At 47.3% G+C, this 23491-nt stretch overlaps 1 protein-coding gene across 5 annotated transcripts in view; it reads right to left on the reverse strand.

The window, feature by feature from the left end:
* LOC100724914 (glutamate receptor ionotropic, delta-1) overlaps positions 1 to 23491 on the reverse strand; it is a 580436-nt gene that overhangs the window by 22524 nt on the left and 534421 nt on the right. For all 5 annotated transcript variants that reach the window (XM_063233725.1, XM_063233729.1, XM_063233727.1 and 2 more), the window contains one exon: positions 22821 to 23016. In XM_063233725.1, the coding sequence (XP_063089795.1) occupies positions 22821 to 23016 (196 nt within the window). The remainder of the gene's footprint in view (positions 1 to 22820; positions 23017 to 23491) is intronic.

A 23491-nucleotide genomic window follows, 5' to 3' on the forward strand; every position in this document is an offset into this window, starting at 1 on the left:
ACATTTCCTCCTCTCAACTGTGCACCACTAGCCAGCACTCACAGAGAAGGGTGGCACAGCCACATCCCGCCTGCGTCCCCAAGCCCTCCCACCACACGTCACCAGGATCTGCAGAGTGGCTCTTTGGGGCACCTCCTGTTTGTGCCAGCTCCTCTTCCCGTCTCCCAGGCTTGCCCTGCCTTGCTGGGATGCAGGTTAGGGAGGATGATGGCTAAGGCATGATAGGGTATGAGAAGTTAACAAACAGGCTGCCAGAGGGTCAAAGAAGTGTGCAGATTTCCATTCTCCCATCAAGACAGAGCAAAAACAACACTGTGCTCCACTTTGTCGGTGGATTCAATTACCTTTATCTGGCTGTCCATTTACAGTACTAAACGTGCTCTGAATGTCCAACCACTGACTCATGATGTTTCACACAGCCACTGAAACATAGGGCTGCAGACAGTGTCACTGACTGAGACCGACTTCTCAACACCTTGGCTCTGCAGAGAGCCAGATGGGCAAGAAGACCCTGCACCCAGTTCTTCCGGACCTCAGTAAGACCCCAGGGTTGGCTCTAGGGTCCTGGGGCTTGAGCTCATTCTTTGCCAAGTACATAGAAAGATTTTCAGGGTATTTAAGAAAGCTGAGGTCTCAAAGTTAACACAGCCTGGAAATGTAACTGGGCCATGTGTACAGTGGGTTTTTTTTTAAATTGGTAACATCTAGTGCCAAGGAGGTTAGGACAAAATGGCCATTGGCATCATGGCTCAGCCCTTTGGAAAGTTAAAGCAATGACACATAACAGAAACATTTAAAGCTGCTCACAACTTTTACCCTGGTGAATGGAAATGTACCCTAAAAAGCAATCTGAACATTTCGGAAAGATACGAGAAGTATTTCGTATTTAGCACTGACTATAAAGTCAACCTATGAACAGCTTAAATACTCATCGTTAGGGAAATAACTTAATACGTTATGGTTCGTGAAGGCGATGGCATCTTATGCACCACACAGTGATTATACGGACTGCGGAGTACTTACACCTGTCACACCGGAACACCTGGAGCCTCCCTGGCCTGCTTGTAGATGGTGTACTTTATCTCACTCTGCCCCTTCCCTAAAGATAAAATTGAACAAATAAGTTCTAACAAAAACTATTCATACTGCCACGAAAAAGGTAGAGATGAGAACTTACTGGGAGGGAAGAACACCTTTGGCAATGGAGACAGTCAAGGGCACCTTGACATCCATCCAGGGGCTGCCAGACAGCAGCAGGTGGCAGGGCCACCCAGCTGGTCTCCCAGCAAGCATCTCAGCAAACTGTGCAAGCGCATGTCACCGGTGACCCCTCCCGGCCCACCTGCACAGTGGAACGGTGAGGATGGGAGGGACCTGGGGCCGCAGGGCTGTCCGGCTCCCGTGCACACAGGATCCTTCCTAATATGTAGCACTAGATGTGTGGTCTGCGTGGCTGGGGAAGGCGGGCCACTGTAAGCACAGCCACAGTGAGCCACAGCCTGGCTGACACACTCTTAATGTGGCTCCACATTGGTAATAAAATGAGACTGCACAGCCTCTTGTTCTGCACTTCCCTCCTTTCCTGATTCACTGAGGCACAGACTCTCAGAAGCATCAGCCTGCAAGGAAAAGGACGTTATCACCTCTTCTACTCCATCCTCATGGCGTTAAGAACAGGGCAAGCAACCAGAACATTTCCCGCCCTGCCAATGCTGGCAGTATCTGTCTCAGTTCCAAGGGCTGCTGGGATGAAGCACAGAACCAGTCCAGGCAGCTGGGGGCGGAGCATCCGCTGGGTCCAAGGATCTTCACAAATGTGGGTCTGATCCTCTGTGGGATGACTCCCAAGGACAGACCACTCACCCCCTTGTACAGATGGACAAACCAAGGTTTGGAAAGAGGCAGTGACTCATCCAAGCTTCTACTTGAGAGTGGGCAGGTCACTCTCCGTTCCACCCAGCTCCAAGGAGCCCAGGCTTCCCCCTCTCCCGTCAGCCTCAAGAAGGGAGGGCTGAAGGAAGGAAGGGCTCTTGATGACTCGGGTGTGAATCCAAATGCTTCCCTCTCCAGCTGTATAAACAAAGATGCTTCATGGGGTGCTGCACCTCTGGGAGGAGGACACGGCTCTGCACATTTCTGAGGACCCTCTGCCAATCAGACACACTCGCGTGTACATTAACCACCCAAGTGGCACACATGCGCCTCTGCTGGCATCCGCCCTTCATCCCGACAAAGCAGCGCCTGGCCTCTCACGCATCTGAGTCCCAGATCTGACAGTTGCGTTCCTACCCCGGCAGCACACTGCCAGACACAGCCTGACCCTGGCTGCGGCCGTACCGGTCAAATCGCCAAGTGCAACAGCACAAACCCACAGCATCGGCGGAGAAAAGGCCAATGTTACACCTGCTTGCAGGAGCGTGGGCTGGTGCGATATTTCTGGAGTGGAAGGTTGGTGGGGGAGAGTCCAGTGCTTTTCAAATGTGCACATGCAGTGATTCTACCCCTGGGGATTTCTCCTGTGGAATCCCAGTCTCTAAAAAGATGTGCGTGCAAAGATTCTACAGAACAGCCGTGCTGAAAGTGGCCAGAAATTAGAAACAAGCGAGATGCCCAATAATGAAGAATCAGGTGGGTAAATGGTAGCATTGAATGATGGGCTGGAACATTAAATTACTGTTAATATAGTGCTTACAGAGGACTAATGACTGAGGAAAACGTCCACGTCCAAAAAGAGCCAGCCTAAGCCGGGAGTTCGCCTGGGTCTGGATCTGAAACCCAGCTGCCCTGCAGCTGGCTGTGTGTGGCCAGGTTAGTTAGTTCACATTTCACATTTCAAGGCCCTGATGCTGCAGGATATAAAACAGCCCACACCTCACAGAGTTCTGATGAGGATTAAAGCCCTTGATATGTGCCACGCTCAGGGCTCTGCTAAATAAATGATAACTGACCGCACACTGTGTAATGAATGAGAGCCTGTCACCATATTAATGCCCTTGAAAGGTTTGTCCGTATAAGGAATCAAAATCCAGTAGCAAACGACGTGGTCAGCTTTGGATGGTGCCGTTACAAGTGGATTTTATTTTTATTTTTTAATCTCTGTTTCTCATGCGCAGCAAGAATTTCCTTTGAGACTGCAGATGTGCAAGAGAGTAATTTTAGAGAATCAGCTTCCGATCTTGAGTGGGAAAAGCCAGCAGTGAACAATGCTGCATGCTTGGGGCTGGGCAAGGTGTCCCACGAGGGTCCCTCCAGTGTGAGATTCTGGGATGCAGGGCACTGCACCCGGCACAGGCTCAGCTGCCTTCTCCCCATCCCCAGGGATCCAGCTGCCAGCTGGGATGGGAACTCCTTTCCCCCCAGCCACGCCCTCCTGTCAGGCACTCCTCCCCCTCACCCAGTCAGCAGCAGGCTACGTGAGTGCAGCATGTGTGTCTGCATGCACGAGGGTGTGAATGTGCATGTACATAAGGGTTGCGTGCTAACATGTGTGAAGTCACGTGTGCATGAGTGTGCATGCATGTGAGGATGTGTCGGAATGTGCATTGGTGCAAAAATGTGTTTGCATGTGGGCACATGTGCCACCCTGTGTAGGGGTGTATCTATGTTTGTGAGTGCATGCACGTGTGAAAAGTGTGTGCATATGTGCAAGTATGTAAAATGTGTATGTGTGTGTGAATGTAGGAATGTGTGTATAGGTGTGTGCATGAGTGTGGGAGAATATACATGCGTGTGTGAAAGTTATGTGTGTGCAAGTGTGTGAGAGCATACGTAGATATTCGTGTGTGTATATGGGTGTGCAGGTGTGTATGTGTGTGGAAATTTTAGTATGCATGTACATGTCTGTGCACATGTGCCTGTGTGTGTAAAAGGTACCATGAGCGTCACAGTCCCCAGGGAGGCAGCAGAGAACTTGGGTCCCAAGCGCCTGGAGAGCCACAGTGGATGCAGGAGGCTCATTTCTGCTGGAGGTGAGGCGTCCACCTTCCCTGGTCAGCTACACAACAGAAACACCTGGCCATTGTGATGCAGAGCAGACAGACCCAGGGCCACTCACCACGCCCAACTCAGGAGCTGCAGGAGCCATGCTGCCCAAGGAGGGCTGGAGAGTGATCTTGTATCTGGATGAGACCCTGAATCTGCAAAGCACCACAGGGGAACATGCTCAACGGGAGAGACGGAGTGGCAGCCAGGCTCCCACATGGTCACAAATGCTCCTTTCTGAAGTATTCACAGCATGCAGTGTCAATCTGCTTCAGACAAGAGTGAACAGGATAGAGCCACAGCTCCCAAGCAATGGGGCAGCAAGGTAAGAGGTGTTACCCATAGGGAAGGCACAAGGCCGCCTCCAGGCTGGTCATGGTGGTCCCGGAGAGGCCGCCCGTCATCTGGGCAGGAGGACCGAGAAGATGGAGATGCCCCAGGTACCTGCAGTGGAAATGGCTTGTGACGCAGGCATCTAATGACAGACCTTCGGATGGTTCTGCCAGTGCCTACCTGCTCCGCCTGCTTTTCCTGCTGTCCTGGGGCACCCAGCTCATGACCGAGGAGCACACTGAAGGCAGTGACACTGGCCGCTGCTTTTGCATCTCCGTAAAGGCCACTGTTCCTTTGATCCCCTTGCTTTCCTTTGAGAATCGTCAACCCCAGTTCGTAGACAGCACAGCACACCATCTTGGTGAAAGGACTTGAAAACCACCAGACCAGGCCTTGCCCTGGCTGCTGGGGCAGGCCCGGAATGCTCTGAGCTCAGTGGCCTTACCTAGAGGACAGGAGGAGCACAGCACTCAGCTTCAGAGGCCAGCCACAGCGGGAGACGGCGTGGAAAGGGACTCACACAACACCGCGATATCCTCATGATCATGATAATCATCACCCACATCATAGCATAAAGTCCGGATCCTGATTAAAATGCAATTGCCTTGGGATAAATAACACTTGAAATTGTCCTCCGTCATCAGCCTGGTAAATTAGAAAGACTGTTAGACTGGCTTAGTCTTGGCCCAATTACGGATTCATTACTAATTTATAAAATGGGACAGGCACCCAGATGGTCCTCCAAGTCTTCTCCAGCTTAAACCTCCTCAAAGTCTGTTCTGTAGAACAGCGTTCACCCAAGTGTGTTCCCTGAGTAGCAGCATCAGCAGCACTGGAAAAATAAGAAATGTAACACCGTGTCTCATGCTGCACCACTGGGGTGGGCGGGAGGCAGCAGCCTAGGTTTTGATAACCTCTCCAGATGGTCCTGATGCACGTTAACGGTGAGATTTAATGACACAGACTTCAGGTCGACTTACGTCTGATCTTTCTCTTGCAATCAGATTTAGAAAGAGTATTCAGGCTTTGAATTTGGGGCATTAGGTGGAGGAGGGGAAATCAGAGTAGAGGACTAAAACTATTGAAAACAAACTTAAAAGTCTGCTGAACATCTTCCTGAAAAGTTCTCTCTTGGTGCTATTCCAATTATCCTCTCCTTGGTAAATTCAGAAGAGACTTCATACAGATGTGTCCATTTTCCAAAACAAAGAAACTGAGGCTTAGGAAGAACCGTACCCAAAGCCGTGGACGGAGTCAGCTACCACAGAGCATAACTTCCTCCCCAGACCCCTCGGCTGCAAGTGGCCTTGTTCTCTGTGGCGGTCAAGCTCAGTGCGCCTGAGCTGTGAGCTGTGTTTCCCACACGCTTGCTTCTCACCTCGGCTGCAGACTCTGGCTAAGCGTTTGCCACTAACATCTGCCTCCCACACCTGACCCTCTGCAGGTGCCGAGCTGCCTTCCTTTTTCCCTTTTGGGGCCCTTTAGCACCCCAAGGACAAACAGCCCTGTTCAGAACACTTGGAATTGTCCTGGTGGGAGAAATCTGTTGTATCTGCCTGGTTTTCTACAAAGGAAAAAAAAAAAAAAAAAAGAGCACTAACTTGGAAGAATATGAGTCTTTTCTCAAAATCTAAAACCGCACACCGTCAGCAAAGCAAGGGGCCATAAACAAGCCTCTCCGCAGGGCACAGGGACACATTGATTTCCGATGATTTGTCAAAATTTCAAATTGTCCAAAGACGATGATAAACAACAACCCAATCTGAGTTATACCGTGGGAAAAATTAAGAATGATCTGGAAGGAAGACTGAGTGGGGCTGCCCAGAGCCAACACAGGTCGCACAGGGAAATGATTTAAAAGAGAGGAAGTGAGAGAGAAAAAAAATACACGCATCAGAGAGCACAGAGCAGGGGCATCTGCATGGCTCAACACGGGAAGCGTGGGGCCGGGGCCGGGCTCGGGTTCCCGCGTGTCACATGCACACGCACACATGTGGACACGGAGAAGAAGAACGTGAGCTCCCAGATCATGTTTGTGCTGTCTGCTCCCGGCTGGCGCACAGCTGGCACTACATAAGTGTGTGTAGCAACTGAATGGAAATCTGATGGAGGAAGCCTGGGTCCTGGAGAGCAGGCTGGGCTTCCCAGGTCCCCTCTGCACCCGGGTGCACGCTCCACGCTGCAGTCTTTTCCAAAGCTGACCTAGCTCCATGGACATCCTGGCCGTTTTCTAACAGCCAAGAATAAATCAGATACTAATCACCACCAGCAGCACTACCACAGTACGCACCCTGGATTCCAGCCAGTGTTCTGGAACTCAAGGGAGCCGAGAATCACCCGGGGACGCTGCCACCCGGGTTGTTAAGCTTCCCATCCTCGCTTCTGACGCGTTCGGCCTGGAGTGCAGCCTGAGAATCGACATTTTGGAGAAGACCTCACCGGCTGGTGGAACGGGGCCAACCTCGAGCTCTGTGGTGCTAATTCAGACTCTGCAAAGCACAGCGCTGACCCCTTCACGCTGCCCCCATCCATCGCAGCTCACAGAAGGTGCTATAGTACTATTTTTAGTTCTCAAGAATTAGGGAACCTGCCTGAGATTTCATAACTGGCAAAAGAGATGCAGGCTCTCCTTCACTCGGGTTTCACTCTCTGTTCATTACACTCTGGTGTCCTCACCGAGCGTTTGACACTCTTGATAAAGTTCAAGTGAGACCCACGAAGCGACACCCCGAGCCTGGGGCAGTTTTGCCATCTGAAGCAACTTCCTCGAACTGTTTCTCTAGCCATAAAGGTTTATGGGGCTCTGGGAACCCCGATGGCGCTGGAGGGACAGAGAAGCAGCAAAACTGAACACGTCCCAGCTGATATTAAAGACCCCTTAATGGGCCACGAGACCGGTCCCTGCGGTTATGGTGAAGGGCTTCATTCTGTAACGCACTCATGGTTAAGTGTTCCTTTATGGCCTTTGCTAAAATGTCAGCCTGGAGAGCAGAGCTTGCACTGCAGCCTTAGAAAACACTCAGGAGCTGCAAAAGACATCACTCTGGGGCCACGTATGTCAAAGGCTTTGGTCCCACGCCTGCACAAGCTCTGGGCCTACCTGTCAGGATTACAGCTGTGCCAGGTGAAGGGACCCCAAAGCCCACCAGGTCAAGGCCTGTAGGCGGTCCTGGTGCATCTCTACGCTTCCCGGAAAGTCCTCTTCATCACAAGCCCTTGGAACTAACTGAGGTTGGCACCTGGGCTGCGCGGCACGGGTCCAAGTCCTCTGCCTCACGAGGACTCTTCAGATGTCAGAGATGTCAAACCGCACTGCTGAGAAGTTTTGAAACCAGCCCAAACATTTCTGCTTGCTGTCTCCCCTCCTTAGGAGACCGCTCTTCTAGTCTGAGTTACGGGACCCCGCCCCTCTCGTGCCCACAGCGAAGTTTACTGCCACCACACTAGAGAACAGAGAACTCTCCACTCTGTTCAAGCCATTCATCCCACCCCGCCGGACATCACTATTTCTTCCCAGACATGTTTTGTGTTATTGATGACCGCATGGTGATGATGACAATGGTAATCATGGTGGTAATAATAATCAAACACAAAGATGGGAGAAAGAAACTGGATAATCTATGGGCAAATGGTTCAACTCTTTGAGCTTGTCTACTTTATCTGCAAAATGGAGCCATCATAAAATGCACCCCCGTGAAGGTTAAGTGCCCGAGCCACACGCGCATGTTTCCTAGTCAGAGCCACTGCCCTTCCTCCCCATCTCTGTTTTCCTTGACAAACACTGTGACGACAAAATTAAAATAAAAATCAGCTTGGTGCAAATGGCCAACAAGCTGACCGACATCATAAATCACAATGGTTTTCGCTGGCAAACCGCTTCTTGATTTTTATGCAATCAAATAACAAAATAATTCCCTTCCAAATGCAAAAACTTACGGCATAAAACCCAAAGCAATAATACTCAGTGAAACAAACAGAACGCTATCAGCCCACATTTACAGCCAGCGCTGAGGTGAAGCCTATCAGACCAGGTCCAAAGCAAATTATGGGGCAGCGGAAATCTTTGAAAAATAAAATCAGATTTAAAGGGGAGCCAATGCCCTCCCACCGGCTCTAATGAGGAGTTTGAAAATAATCAAAGTTAGCACGATGGCACGGATATTGGTTTGACTCCAGTGCTAACCCTACCAAATTATGAAAATCACAAAAGAAAGTAATTGAAGAATTCATAATGAGATTTGCTTGGCAATGTTCAAAACCCAAAGCAAAGTAATTTAATAAGGGAAGCTCAGAGGGGGCTTTCCTTGATCTTTGGACTGCAGGGTCCCAAACCAATCACCATCAAACAGAATTAAGCAGCAAGGGGTCACGCAGGGACAGACTTGGCCAACTGTGTGGTAAAGAGCTGTGGGGAGACTGAGGAAGCCCCCGGAACCAAAGCAGACAGCCCGTCATGCTGGCCCTCCTCACGGCTCCTTCACCTAGGCACCCACAGTCCAGCTCAGTGCGGGCACAGCATCTGCCTGCATTTCACTTCTTCCTCAGTGAACATTTATTTTACTTGATTTTTTTTAAGCATAAGAGCCTTTGCATGTTAATATGCTTTATCCCTGTGCCCACCTCTGTCCTAGGTCATGAGCAACAGGCAGAGCCCAACCTAGCGAGGCTCTGAGCTTGGCAGCACTGTGACTGACAGCAAGGCACTGAGGGCTGGGTGGCATCTGCCAGGGCTGCGCCCTGGGACGCGGTGTGGTAAGGAGGAGAGGGGACCAGAGGAGACTCAGGAAAAGGAAATAATCTCATCAAGGCAGAAGGGAGCCAGCAACCACTCTGGCAGATGGAGTAACAGCGACATTCTAAGCAGAGTACACCACAGGGACACAGGCAGGGACACCAGGGCGGGTGTCAGGGCAGGCGTGAGCCAAGGCTTCGTTCTGCTCCACGGCTCCTCCATCTCACAGACTCGCAGGGCCAGGATAAGGGCGCCGGAGTGAGAAGGGTCTGAGCTCAAGGGTGGGGTCTCGTGGAGATCCAAGCCGGGTCATCAGCAAGTCCTCGTCCTCTTGGGACAGCAGTGTCCTCATCAGCAAACAGCTCAGCCGAAGCACGACTGAGCTGATGCGGGGAGAAACATAGCCCCGCTGCGGATGTGTCCCCAGCCTTTCTAACGAGTGTCGTTAGGACTCAGTTAATCTCCTGATTGCCCAGACAGAACAAAGGCACGAAGGAAGAAAGGAAGGAAGGGACAGTAATGCACAGACGTTAGCTGGACTTTAACTGTTTATAGACTGAACATGCAACACCCACTTTTACTTATTAACCAACATCAGCACTGACAAGAGGAGCTGACACATAACTGAGTGAATAAATAATCAGAAAACAAAACCTTCCAATAGTGAATCACTGCAGAAACCCATTTTGGGGGCTGGGGTTTGTATGCACATCCCTTTCCATTACTGAATAATCACACTCTAACCGCCTCTCACCCATCTGCCCTAGACCTGCCACAATTCAGGCTTCACGATGTATGATGGCAACGTCTAATCTGGGATAAGAAAAGAGAATGATTTTAGTTCCACTCTAGTCTGCAGAATAAAAAAGCAAAATACAACACAGATACACACGTACACAGAGATATGTGCATACACAGAGAAAGAAAGATAAAGCACAGTAAAGGGTATGAAAAGGCAATAAATAATAACTTGTAAAAAGATTTCTCCTTCTGCACTTGATCTTAGGTAAAAGTTTAAGAAGTGATTACGTTTTCTCCTTCTAAAGGCATATCACAAGAATTTGGAGAGGGAAGAAAGCACTGAATATTTTTTGTTCCCCCATATAAGAATGTAACTTATTCTGATTGCTTCAGACTGCTCCTCTGATAGGGAAAAGGTATTAAAAATATCATGCTTGTTTTCATACTATCAAGCTTCCTTTGCATCGAATTGCTTATTTTTGCTTTTAAAAAATAAGCAAACCTCATATCTGGAGTGTTCAGTGATTAGCTGAAGTCAGTTTTTTCTTTTATGTTCCAGAACTTAAGTAATTCACATATTAACCATTTTTATTAGTGGCAATATAATGTGTTAAAATCTAATTGTAAGAAGGTTCAGCTTCTACCTAGTGATTCTATCATACTGGATCATCATTTTCAAGAACTAATAGTCTAAGAGTTTAAATATGTTATAAAACTTCAACTGTTTATAGAATTTAGGGGGAAAAGCTAAATTATACAAAGTAGCAAATTTTATGGGAGTACTTCTGGGTTTCCCCCCCCCCCTTGGTACTTTTTTTTAAAAACTTTCAAAGTGTAATTAGACCATGTGATTAGCAAAAAGAAAAATGTAACTCACTCAAAGTCTTGCTTTTGGCAGTACTCAGGAGTATTTTGCCAGTATATTTACAAATTTATATCCTTTTTGACAGTATAACTGTTTTTTAGAGTTACACCTATAGAAATGAATGTAGTAACTAAAAAGTATTAATGATGAAGATGTTTCTTATAATGTTACTTATATAAGTGAAAAATTGAAAATCAGCCAAATGACAAAGAAAAGAAAGCTGAGATATACTCATTTAAATCTACTGAGAAAATATTAATCACTAATGATTTTTATTATTAAGAACCAGTATACTGCCAGATAAAGTACATTTTCTATAATATCATAATTATGTAAACTTGGGTAGAAGTTCAAAAAACTGGATAATAAGCATGTAAAACAATTAATGGAGTTATATTTAGATAGTAAAAAAATTCTGATTTGGTTTCTTCTATTTTTATTTTTTAATCTTCTTGATATTTTAAACTTTTTCTTAATGAGTACATATTACATGTACATTATTATCAGGAACCTGGCTAGATGTCCAATCTCTCAAATAAGTATATGGTGATGGCTTACTATAAATGAGGTAAATGGTATGATTTTAGGGCTCCAGGCGGATCAAAACCCCTTCTACAGAGTTTGAGAATCTGAGGACTAAGACAGGGGATGTCTCTGGATAGCCCATATTTATTTGGGGGGTTAGAGTGGAAAACAAAGGAAACTGAACAAGTGGTTCAAGGACTTTGCAAGTAACAACTTACGTTAATTTAGGAGAACTATCTTAGGAGAAGATCTCCATGCTGCATTTCACTACAGGGGTAAAATGCCTGTGGCCACAGTCTTTATTGAGTTAATTGGAGTTAGAGCCCGGTGTCCTAAGCTGTTATCTTATCTTGTCCCCGGCCATGCAGCATGTGCTTCTGCACATGTGCTCAATTTCCAGTTTCAATGGCTCTCAATAAATTATAAACATATAGCCTAAAGACTTTCCTCTCAAAACTGCTTACTATTTTAACAGTGACATGAATTTGGGGATATTTGAGTGTATTTGGAGTTGGGTCAGACCTCAGAGTTAAAGCATGTTGTGATGATTAATTTTCAACATGACTGGCATAGGAACCAGATAGAGGGTTAGTGATGAAAACCTCTCTTTCTGGGTGGGTCATGCACGTCTGACATTTTGCTACAGTTTGTATGTGGATTGTAGCTCCAAAACAATCATATATTTAGAGGTGGAACTCTTGAAGGATTGGGTCATAGAACTTTGCTAATTAGTAGATTAATACCCTGAAGAGTTCAGAGCTAAATAGTTGTTAGGAGGATGTTAGGGTGGAAGGGGCAGACCACTGAAGGGGGCACCTACATGCCTGGCTTCTCCCTTGGCCCAATGCTTCTTGAATGCCAAGATATGAACAGATTTCCTCTGTCATGCTCTTCCCTTCTTACCTGACCATGGCCTAGACTCTCTAAAAATCATGAGCCAAAATAAAACCTATCCTTTAAATTCTCTGTGTTGGGTAGAGTAACTAAGAGAGACACTGGTACCAGGAGTAGGGTTATTGCTGTAACCATACCTGAATGTGTGGTTTAAAGTCTTTGGAACTGGTTCATGGGAAGAGTTTGTAAAAGTTTTGAAATACTGACTAGAGAAGACTTAGAATGCAATCAGACAAACTTTATGGGAGATTCTGGTCAGAGCTCAGAAGGCAAGAATGCAGTTAGGAACACGGTTCATAAAAGCCAGGTTTTAGTTAGGAACAAGGACTTCACTGCCAGCTGAGCTGGAGGTGATATGTATTATGTTGTAGGTGAAAATTTGTCTGCAGTTTTCTTATGTCTTGAGATTTTATGAGAGATTTTTCTCCTCTAATGAACCACCTTTTCCACCTGAACTTTACCTCTTAACAACATATTCAGCTCTGACCTCACGAGTCTTTTTGGGGGTATTCTAGATCTAACCCATAATATTCTATCCCTGGCATCCGAAAGACTCATATCTATCACGGTATGCAAAATCCATTTAGTCCACCTCTAAGAATCAATAAAGTTTAAACAGCTCCAGCATTACTATAAAGTTCTAAGTCCAAAGTTTCCTCTGAGACTCAAGGCAAACTCTTAGCTGGGAGCCCTTGTAAAATTCAGAAAGAAAGATAAATACTTCCAACATACAATGGCACAGAGTAAACATTTCCATCCCAAAAGGGAAGAATAGGGAAATAGAAAAGAATCAAACAAAAGCAGGATTGAAATCCAGCAGGAAAATTATTAAATTCTATAGCAGAGCTTAACGGTAACAGACTAACTGATCTTGTGGAGGAAATTTAAAGACATCCAATATTCAGGCTTTGGCATGGGTGCAGCTGGCAGTTTTTAGCAAGGTTTGTAGCAAGAATCAGGAGCAAAAGGCAGAGCAGAAAGACTTGAAAAATTTAAATGTTTTTCCAGAAGAAACCACGTGTAAATCTGGAGCCAAAGGAAGTGTGGTTGTTGAAGACATTAGTACCATTAGAAAGAAACCAAGTATTTTGTGCAAGGACAAGGAAATTGCTTTGAAGCAATTAGCAAGACCCCACTCAGCACAGGGCCCAAAAGGTGCTGTGTACTATGTGATAGCAGGAAATTTTCATCTTTCATTTGAAAATAGTCCTGGGTCCACTGTACAAGAAGAATATCCTAGGATAGAGATGGTGAACCCTTTAGAACTTTCAGTGATAATGAACAGCCTGCTGCAGCCCTTGTGCCACATGTCCTAAGAAGTTGATTCTCTGAGACCCATTTCACTGTGTTCACCCACACAGACACTTGAGGTCACTCCAGCCACGGGCCACAGAGGCTTGGCTGTTCCTGCTGCTCACAGAAGACCTCGCCATTATCCACACAAAGCTGGTTTTACCAGGACATGGAATGAAAGAGTTGTGGGGTCAGGGACGCTTCCACCCAAAAGAAGGCCTGGGGAGCCAGGTGAGGAGCCCTTGGGAAGGCGGTTTCCGAGCTGTGGAGATGAAACCACAGGTTCAGGGTAGGAAGTGGGAGATACCAGGATCACGGAATGTCTGCTGAGAGGAGCTACGGGCAGTAAGTGGAGCTAGCCCGAGAGGGAGACCATGTGAGACACAAGGCCACCACAGTGGAGGTACCAGGCCCCGTGGAGCGCACATATCCCTGTCACTTGTCCCAATTGCTGAACGTGAAGTGCATGGCTGAATGCTCGCCCTGATGATTTCAGCCCTGCTCGGGTCCAGTTCTTCTCTCCTCTTCCATTTCTCTCTTTGGAATGAGAATGTTTTCCCTGTGCCACTGTGCCTTGGGATTATGTAACTTGTGTTTTACAGAGGCTCACAGAAAAAGTTTGGCTTGAATCTCAAAAGAGACTTTGACTTGGCCTTTTGAAAAATGCTGAAACTGTTAAAACTTTGGGGAAGTAATTTCTGCATTTTCAGCAAGAGAGTTGTATCGTGTCACATAGAATTATTAATCTAGTATTGCATTCTGTTACATTCTCGACTTGTCTTCAAAACGGAAAGACATTGAGGCGCATGAATTATAAAATGTGCATGGACATGAGACAATCATAGGGAGCTTCTAACCTCACTGTGTGAATAAACCCCTCCTCTGTCCCCTCTTGGTCTTTTCCAGTCATGGAAAAAAAAAAATCACAGCCACGTGCTTCCTCTAAAGTTCAGTAGGTGACCTCTGAAAACAGGTTATGTTGACAACGTCAGTATTTTTACGTATAATCTTTCAACACCTGTTTGGTTATTATTTTTAATTTTTAACTCATACATAAAACCGCACACACTGATGGAGTTTCACTGAATTCTGAGATATGTTTATGCCGCATAATGTCTTCATCAGGTGAAAACCCCTGAAACATGCATCATGAAAACTTTCAAAATCTTTTTCCCTACCATTTTGTAAATGTACAATACATTATTACTGACAGAGGCTGCATATTTTCAACTGAGAATAATAACACAATATAAAAACTGACAAGATGCAGCTGAAAACCACACTCAGAAGAAAATGTACAGCTGTAGTCATGATATTAGGAAAGAAGACCAGTGTAAATATTATGACTTAAACATTATCATTAAAAGCGTAGAAGAAGAAAGGGCAAATTAGGAGCAAAGTAAATAGAAAAATTATTTACAAAAGCCTGAAGCCAACAAAATTCTTTTTTAAAGTAGTGAAAATCAATAAAGTCAAACTTATTTATGTTGAATTGGAGAACCATGTTCATGGATGAGAAAACTTCATATTTTAAATACAAATTTTCCCTAAATTATCTATAGTGTAATAGTTATCAAAATCGCAATAGGCTTCTTTTGAGGAAACTGAAAAGATGGCTCTAAAATTTAAGTGGAAATGCAAAGAATCTAGAATAGCTCTGAGACCTTGTAAAGGAAGAAAAAATTTGGAAGCCTTACCCAGCCTAATTTAAGTAATTACTGTAGTGATTAGTTTTGTACTGGCATAAGAATAAAAAGAATTAAAATGTGTTATGTATCAACTTCCCCATGGTGAATGTAACCATTATGTACTGCGAAGTTGTAATAATACATTTTTTAAAATTTTTAAAATCAAATTATAAATTGAAAGCAAAAATATTTAAATAAAAAGGAATAGAAAGAGAGACCACTGAACCAGAGGTAGACCAATAGTACACAACACACTGATTTCCAGTCAAGGAATCTCATCTATTTGTAGGGTGAATTTAGAACTTTTTTACAAACAGATGATGCCATGTCAACTGTACCCATGGGTACAAAATGCATTCTTCAGCACTGTCTACCTCCACACACAGTATGGATGAATTTAGATGCAACGTAACACTAATTGCAAAAACTTCTAGAAGAAAACTTGCTGCTTTGAATTAGGAAATACTTTCAGGCAAGACACACAAAAAAATCATCAACCATAAAAGAAAAAATTTATGTGCAGCATTTTATTAAAATTAAAAATTCCTACTCTTCAAAAGACACCATTAAGAAAATGGATAGGTAAGTTACAGACAAAGAATTACATTTGCAGTAATTATATTTCATCAAAGACTTGTACTGAGAATACATTAAAAGCTCATATAAATCAGCAACAAAAAGGTAAAAAGCTCAGTAATATTTAACAAGATTTGTACTCACATTGTCAAAAAAAATACATGGGTAACCAATAAGTATATGAAAAAATGTTCAACATCACTAGTTACTAAATTTAAACAACAATACCTATTTACACCCACTGAACCAGCTACCATTGGGCTTCAAAGTTAAAAATGGCTATAAGTTAGCTACTCCCAAAGACCGACAAGATTAATACAGGTGGGTTGTCCAGCAACCGGGACTCAAAATATGCAAGCAGTGTATTTCCAGTGGGAACATGAAACTGCCCACAGTAGAGGCAATTAGACCTTTACAGACAGCGTCTACTTTACGGCCCAGGAATTCCACCTTTTGGTATTCAGCAAAGAAAAATGGAAACGTATCTCCATTTAGGACTCATATTAGAAGATTTGTGTTCTTATTCATTACAGTCCTAAGTTGGTAACAGCACACACGTACATCAGCTGGAGAATGGATAAGGGCATGGGATTTGTTCTTAGAAAGCAAATAGTCCTCAAAGGAAAAGAGAAAGAAAAACAAACTACAGCACAAATACTTACAGCTCTACGGGTGAATTTCATCAACATTTTCTTGGTGAACAAGAGAGCATTTTAGCAGGTGATGAACACGTCCTGAAACTTGTCCCGATGGTGATGGTGATTAAACAACTGTTTGCAGCTCTTTAAATGCCAGAGATGGACACGTGATCTGTGCACGTCAATCTGTGCACCGTGGGCCTCAGGAAAAGACTCGCTGCTACTTCTCTTTATTTTTCTCATCTTCTTTCCACCGTGAATGGTGGAGGATGAGACCGCACTGACATCTAGGAATGCACAGTGCGCGTGGAGCACTTTAGATTTTACACCTCGGTAAATGCGCGTCTCAGCTGGGCCAGCGCTTCAGAAGTCCCATCGAGGGCTCAGAAAGGTAAATTCACTTGCTCAAAGCCACCGATTAAAGGAGGTGCGAGTGGAATTTAAACTCACATTTCCTCGCTCCGAGGCGGAAATGACTGCAACTGCACTCGCTGAATGGATGAACGGGTGAGTGCATGAATCTATGAATGGGCGAGGACACGAGACCAACCAACCCACGCAGGGTCAGGACGTCGCTTTGCTATGAAGCTTGACAGGGAGGCCCGGACGCTGCCTCTGACAGCGCTGCCAGGGCTCCCCCTGCAGACCGCTACGTGGATCCCACAGACCCTCCGAGAGGGCAGAACCACAAGCTGCCCAGGGCCTAGGCCAAGCCCTCCTGATCTCTGAACAAAGTGGCCCCGAAGCACAGAGAAATGCCGTGTCATGTAAGCGCCTTGCTCCTCAGCAGGAGCGCCCAGCCTCCACGGAGCCAGCGTGCCACCACCTGTGTGAGACCACTTGGCCCACCTCGCCCTTCTAATGGACAGAACAGCACGATGGAGACCAAAGTTCCTGCTCTTTCCACAGAAGAGAGTGCGCCTTCCGGAGACCACCTTGCTGCCACCGAAAAGGGTCCCTGACGCTCAGCAGGCAGGGCAGACAAAGAGGGAAGAGGACAGGACCGCGTGCAAGTGTGGGAGGCACAGCCAAGGCAAGCATCAGATCGGCAGAGGAAGAGGAAGATTTGCTTGCGGGCCCATTTCTTCTCCACACTTGCATTCACCCTTTATGACCTCGGCGATATTCACAGAGTGGAAAAGCTGTCCTTTGTGCAGGCCCTGGCCTCCGAGGTTACTGCCAGCACAGGGCCCGAGACAAGCTCCTTGCCTATTTATTCAAAGAGCTCCATGAGCTGTAAAGATTGACAAACTATTAACCCTATATCCTATCTGACAATGTTATTAAGTACTAGGTCTGATTTATGGAAAGGCTTAATCAATCGGCAGGCCGGGTCAGCCCTGGCATGGCACAGAAACTGTGTCTTGCTGAATGTGATTTCACAGAGTTAAGCTCCAGGAGAGGGGAAAAAAAAAACACTGCACCAGCAACATTGAAGTCTGACTTCTGGTGACATCGTTATTATCATATAAATTCGTGCCACTTGCCAGCTCACTTCTGCAATGCAAAGTTTTGCCAATTGATGATTGTAATAATTTGGAAACCAAAAATAAAATCACAGACGTAAATAATCATTGTCATGACACACGGAAGCAAGGCTACGGCTTTTAAAACTGGAAGGCAGGCATATGTCTTGCCACACTGCTGTGAAAGGAGACAGGAATTAGGGATGTAAGTAAAGAGGATGCAAAAAAAATGTGGGAGCACAGAGGGACAGAATACCCTGCGGAACGAGGCACTGTCGGGGTGAGGATGGGAGGCCAGTGCGCCCACTGACTCCGATCTGCGTGACCTTGGGCAAGGCACTCTAATTCCTGAGGCCAGGGTCTTCCTTCTGTGTTTCTGAGACAATGGCCACCGCACAGCCTGTGTGGGATGGAAGTAATCAGATATGTAAATCAGCTGGCACAGTGCCCAGCCAACGGAGCCTGCCCATGAGAGCTCAAGGGGATTCTAGGCCAGGCTGGGACAAAAATGGGTCCCAACGCATGGGGACGGAGTCTGCTAGGGCACCGGAGTTAGACCCAGACAAGGTGAGGAAGGGCAGAGATCACAAGCTACCAGATGCCAGGCAGCTGCAAGGTGAGAGGAAAGGGCTCTGCTCGAGACTACAGACCTCACACTTTTCTGTAAAAGGCCAGATAATAACGTTTCATGTTTTTAAGTCCTTATGTTCTTCGTTGCACAATTCAGTCCTGCTGAAGTAACAGGCAAGCAGGCACACATGGACCGGAAGCGAATAGGTGGGGCTGTTTTCAAGGAAGGCTGATGTGCACACACAGAGGCCGGCAGGACCACGGCTTCCCAGCCAGTAGCCCAGCCCTCCTCGGGTCTGTGATGCATGTGATACACAAGAACAAAGCTGCCACCGTCCCCTCTTTCTGGACATCTCCAGGAAGACCTGGAGGATCTGCTCCCGAGGGAAGGCTAGCAGGAACAGGCCCGCAGGTCCCTGTCCCTGACAGCGGGGAGTGGAGGGAAGGGAACTGTGATGAAGGGCGGGAGCTGTCCCTGATGCCCTGTCTGCACAGTCAGACAGCAAACCGCTGACTCAGGCAGGCGGCACGCTGGATACTGAGATGCCTGGCTGACAGGCAGGTTTGCTGCCAGGAGGGTGTGTTTGGAGTCTCCTTTTCCTAAAATCCTTCTTGCTGTCTTCCCAGGGCCCAGTGAGGTCCATGCTCCTCTTGCCTTAGTGGTAATGGGATCCTAGCCAATGGGCAAATCATAACACAACTCCTTTCCTGTTCGGCTGCTGTAGCGAAGTGAGCACATCTTGGGAAGCAGTATCGCACCTACACTGGTTTCAAATCATTAAGAGCTGCAGCTCTCCAAGGTCGGCCAGATGCCAGGCTCCTTGGCCTGGGGAGCAATTAACCCTCTTCCACCATCACACGCTCTCTGGAAATAAACCTGGAGTCCCCAGAGAGCCCCGGGGAAGCAGAAGTGCAGTGGTCCCTCCATGGCTGCAGGAGTGTCCACAAGTCCCTGGCGGGCTGCTCTTCTCTCGGTTAGGCTCGCTGGACTGCACAGAGCTCTGTATGTACAGAGGAGACCTCAGGACTTGGGACAACTTCTCCTACCTGAACACTGGGCTCCAGCCTGTGTGTCCTACTTGCTGGACATTTCTCCTTACTTTTCCTGGATTTAAGGCATGACCGTCACTGTGGGCATAGCCATTTCCAGCCTGGTCCCCTGCAGGTCTAGGGGGACCTTTAGTGCTGTAGGGAGGGACACAGCTGATTCCCAGCGTTAGAGGAAGGAAACATTTTGGTCCAATAGCCATCCAGATAGAAACATAAGGGAGGATTTGAGAGTGGATTGAGCTCTTTCTCCAATAAAAAAGCGCAGCACACTTCTTTTTCTGACAATAGTATAAACTTGCTTTTATGACACTAGTTATAAAATTCTTAACATTTGTCTAGTGCTGGCAGTCTTTTTTTTCTTGGACATTCAAATGATGAGGGAGATGTGTGACCCCTAAACCCATCTCAAAGTAACACATCCTGTGTACTGGAAAAAACAACAGAGCCTGTGCCGTGCAGGACACGTGCAGACGTGGAAAGGTCACCCTTGACTATCTGTGTCCTTATGTGTTCTCTTTATCACCTATTTCTTACACTTGTACTCATGAGTAAGAACCTCAGGGTTTAGGTCAAAAACGGCCCCCAAGAGCCTCACGTCCTCAGAGGCTGGGCTTTGGAAGGTGACTGAGTTGTGGGGCACTATGGCTGAGCTGCTGTTAGAGGTGGAGCCTGGTGAGCTGTGGGGAGCCCGGGCCACGCCTGGAAGGGTGCATTTCCCTCCATCGTCCCTCTGCTTCCTGGCCACCAAGCTGTGAGCGGTGTTTTCCTCACGACGCCCCTCAGCCATGCCTTCCTGTCTCGGAGCCAGGCGACCATGGATGGAAATTTCTGAAACCGTGAACCAAAATAAACCTCTCTTCCTTTAAGCTGTGGGTGTTGGGCTAAGAGGGTTAAGTCTCGGCAGGAGCTGAAGAACAGTGTGTGAGGAGCGCTGGGGAGCTGGGAAGAGGTGTTTCCTGGGTGAGCCCTCTGCACACTGACCACCGTCCGCGGGGACTTAGTGGTGTGATCCTCCTAAACACACCGGGGAAAGCAGAGAAGGAAGGGGCGGCATGTGTGGGAGGCTGAGCGCTGCCTGACTCGGTCTGGGTTTATTTATTTGGGGGAGCAGCGAGGTGCACAGAGCGGTATTCCTCATGCCCCTTACTTTAGGACGCCTGTCCACTTCTCCAGGCAGAGCCCTCTTCTAGCATCAAGTCCTTTAATATATATCCTAATGAGAAATGAAAAAGGAACAGAAAATCGATTTGCACCCAGCAAGATGCTTCTCCCCGCCGCCACTCTGTGCTTCCCATGTGCGGCAGCCCCTATGGTGAGTCTTGTATTAAACCAGCATTATTTGCATGTGTGTAGGGGGTACTTTATCTTTTTAAAAGGGTGTGATGGTGGAGGCTATTTTCTATTAGTTGACCCATATGAAATTGTCTATAACGTACTTCTGCTCAGTATTATCTTGCGAAGGTCCATCCATCCTACTCAACGCAGCTGCAGTTCATGCATTTCATTGTAGATAATAATTTTTACCCTGTTAATAGTCATTGGGAGGGTTTCCAAGGTTTGGGCTCCATAAGCAATGATGCCCTGGGTTCTCTTGTCTACAGAAATGTGGGTGGACACACTGGAGTGGAATTGCTGGATCATAGAGTACGTGATGTTCCATTTTACAAGAGAATGACAAACTCTCTTGCGGAGTGATGGTACTGGGTACACTCCCACAAGTAATTAAGCACCTGCCAGCCCTTCCTCTCCACCACCTCTCATTGTGTGCCTGTTTAACTGGCCTCAAATGATGTATCCTTATGATCACGATTTGCATTTCTCAGGCCGCTGATGACATGACCATCTCTTCCTCTGATTACTGGCCATATGTGTTGCCGCCTCTATGAAAGGCCTGTGCAAAGCTTTTGCCCATTTTTCTATTTAATTGTGTGAGCTTCTCGTTGATTTACAGAAGTTCATGATATATCCTTGATATTAATGGGGTGTCGGTTATTTGCGTTGTAAATATCCCCTCTTTAGAGTGCCTTGTGATAAAGTAGCTCTCTTTTCTCTTACAAGAAGTGCTTTTTGCGGCCCTGTTGCAATGAATCTCCATGAGACCCTACGTGGATGGAGGATTGGCTCTGCCTCACAGGCAAAGCTGGCTGGGAAGGGGAACTGGAAAGCCATCTGGCCCAGGGCTCACACTCTGGAAAGACTTAAATCAACTGTGTGTTCATTATCTCCAAATGAGGTTACCTGCAGCCACAGAGATTCACTGTCAGGCATGAAAGGAGACCCTGCAGCTGGAGCCAGAGCTCCATCTTAGCAGTGGACCTGGACTTGAGAGGTCTCATAAATCTCGTAAACCCCAGGGCAGTGCCGCTAGACTGCATTCTGTTATTCTGATTCAAATATCAACTTCCAAAGTCTACCATCATGTGCATTTTTAGATATCTTAAGTCTCTTAAAGAGAAATTGCCCAGTCTCTCAGCTCCAAGAGGTACCAGACCTGGAGAATGAACATCCTGTTCCATTCACCCTGCTGGTGAGTTGCAGAAAAAGTACTTTACCAACACGTCAGGCTCCAGAGCTCAGCACGGCTAAGTGACAAGGAAACGTCCCCTCCAGCAGGACTGTGTGGGAGCACATTCCCGGCAGGCACTCGGCCCACCCAGGACCATAGGACCAAGGGAGACTGCGCTCTGCCCTGACACCCAAGAGCTTCCCAGGTAGAGCTTAAGTTTCTTGCTCTCTCCCGGGAAGAGGTACTGTCGAGCTCTTCATGAAGAGTAGAGCATTGAGCCATGGTGGCCCCCAAAACTTTCCTATATCCCTTCCCTGTGCAGGGAAGCCAGATGGTCACTGAGTATCCATAGGGGAGCACAAGGTTTTGTGTGTGTGAGAGAGAGATAGAGACAGAGACACAGAGAGACAGAGACAGAGAGAGGTACAGAGTGGGAGGGAAGGTGAAGCAGGACAGGGATAAACAGTGACACAGGCAGCCTGTGGCAGTGCTGACCTTGATGCTGCACATCTGTCTCACACCTGTAGCAATGACATTGGAGACTGCAGTCATAGCATGTAGAGGTCCCTGGACAGAACCATGGCACCTCCAGCAGCACCCATGGTACCTGTCTGCATCCACCATCTGGCACTGTGCCCCTGCTCTCACTGAGTGTCCTTCGTTTGGTGGGCAGGGCTCTCTGTGCCACTACCCCTGGCAGCCATGAGGAAGGACAGCCAAGTCTCCGAGGGAGCTTGCCCACGCTTGCCCAACCAGCATCCCTTAGAAACCAGGAGGCAGCTAAGGAGCAGCCCTCTGCTTCCGCAGCCAAGAATGGGCCACCAGGAACATGCCGAGGGCTCACCCTGCAAATGGCAGGACTGCTGGAATACAGATACCTCTTGGGGAGGTGTCTCAGACCTCAAGGACAGCACGGGCAGAGCCCCAGCCTGGCGTATGTGCAGGGCACGGCCCCCACCTACCTTCCGGATGCCTTCCGAAGGACTGGACACGCAGTTGTCAGCTCCCCCGTTCTTGCTGATGGTCCTCCAGAGCTCGGCAAACGTGCTGTCCTGCTCCAGGGGGTTGGTGCCCTTGGCGCGGAAGTACTCATAGACGGCAGAATCCCGGACGGTGCCGTAAGGCACCTCCACTTGTTTGGACAGGTCCTGGAATGTCCTGAAATGCAGAGAAGCATGGGTACATGCTGCCAAACATGCTGCAGAGATCTAGGGGGACCGCGCTCCCCCAAAGGCCAATGCTGTGGCCGGCATCCACCTTCTTCACACCGAAAGCCCAACAGCAGGAGCCCCTCAGATCCACAGCAGGACTTGCCAGGCCTCAGAGCATGATTCAGTGAGACTATAGCACATGTGGTGAGTGGTTCTGCACTGAGCTTCTAGGATAGAGAGATGAGTATCACATGATGCCTGCCCTCAGGGAGCTTAGCATCAGCTGTGGACATCTAGAATGCGATCATGATACAAGAGTTGGGTAACACAAGATGCTAATTACTGAAGGTCTCCATCGAAGCCCACAAATGCTGAACAGGAAAGAACCACGCTGGCAAGACAGATGACGATAACGACGAAGGCTGGGGCCTGGCGCTCATACTGAGTGCGGCAGACATTGGCATGCTAAGAGCTTGTGCCAA

The sequence above is a fragment of the Cavia porcellus genome, unplaced genomic scaffold (genome assembly GCF_034190915.1).
Source record: "Cavia porcellus strain 051 isolate PalLab524CR breed Dunkin Hartley unplaced genomic scaffold, mCavPor4.1 scaffold_23, whole genome shotgun sequence".
Classification (NCBI taxonomy): domain Eukaryota; kingdom Metazoa; phylum Chordata; class Mammalia; order Rodentia; family Caviidae; genus Cavia; species Cavia porcellus.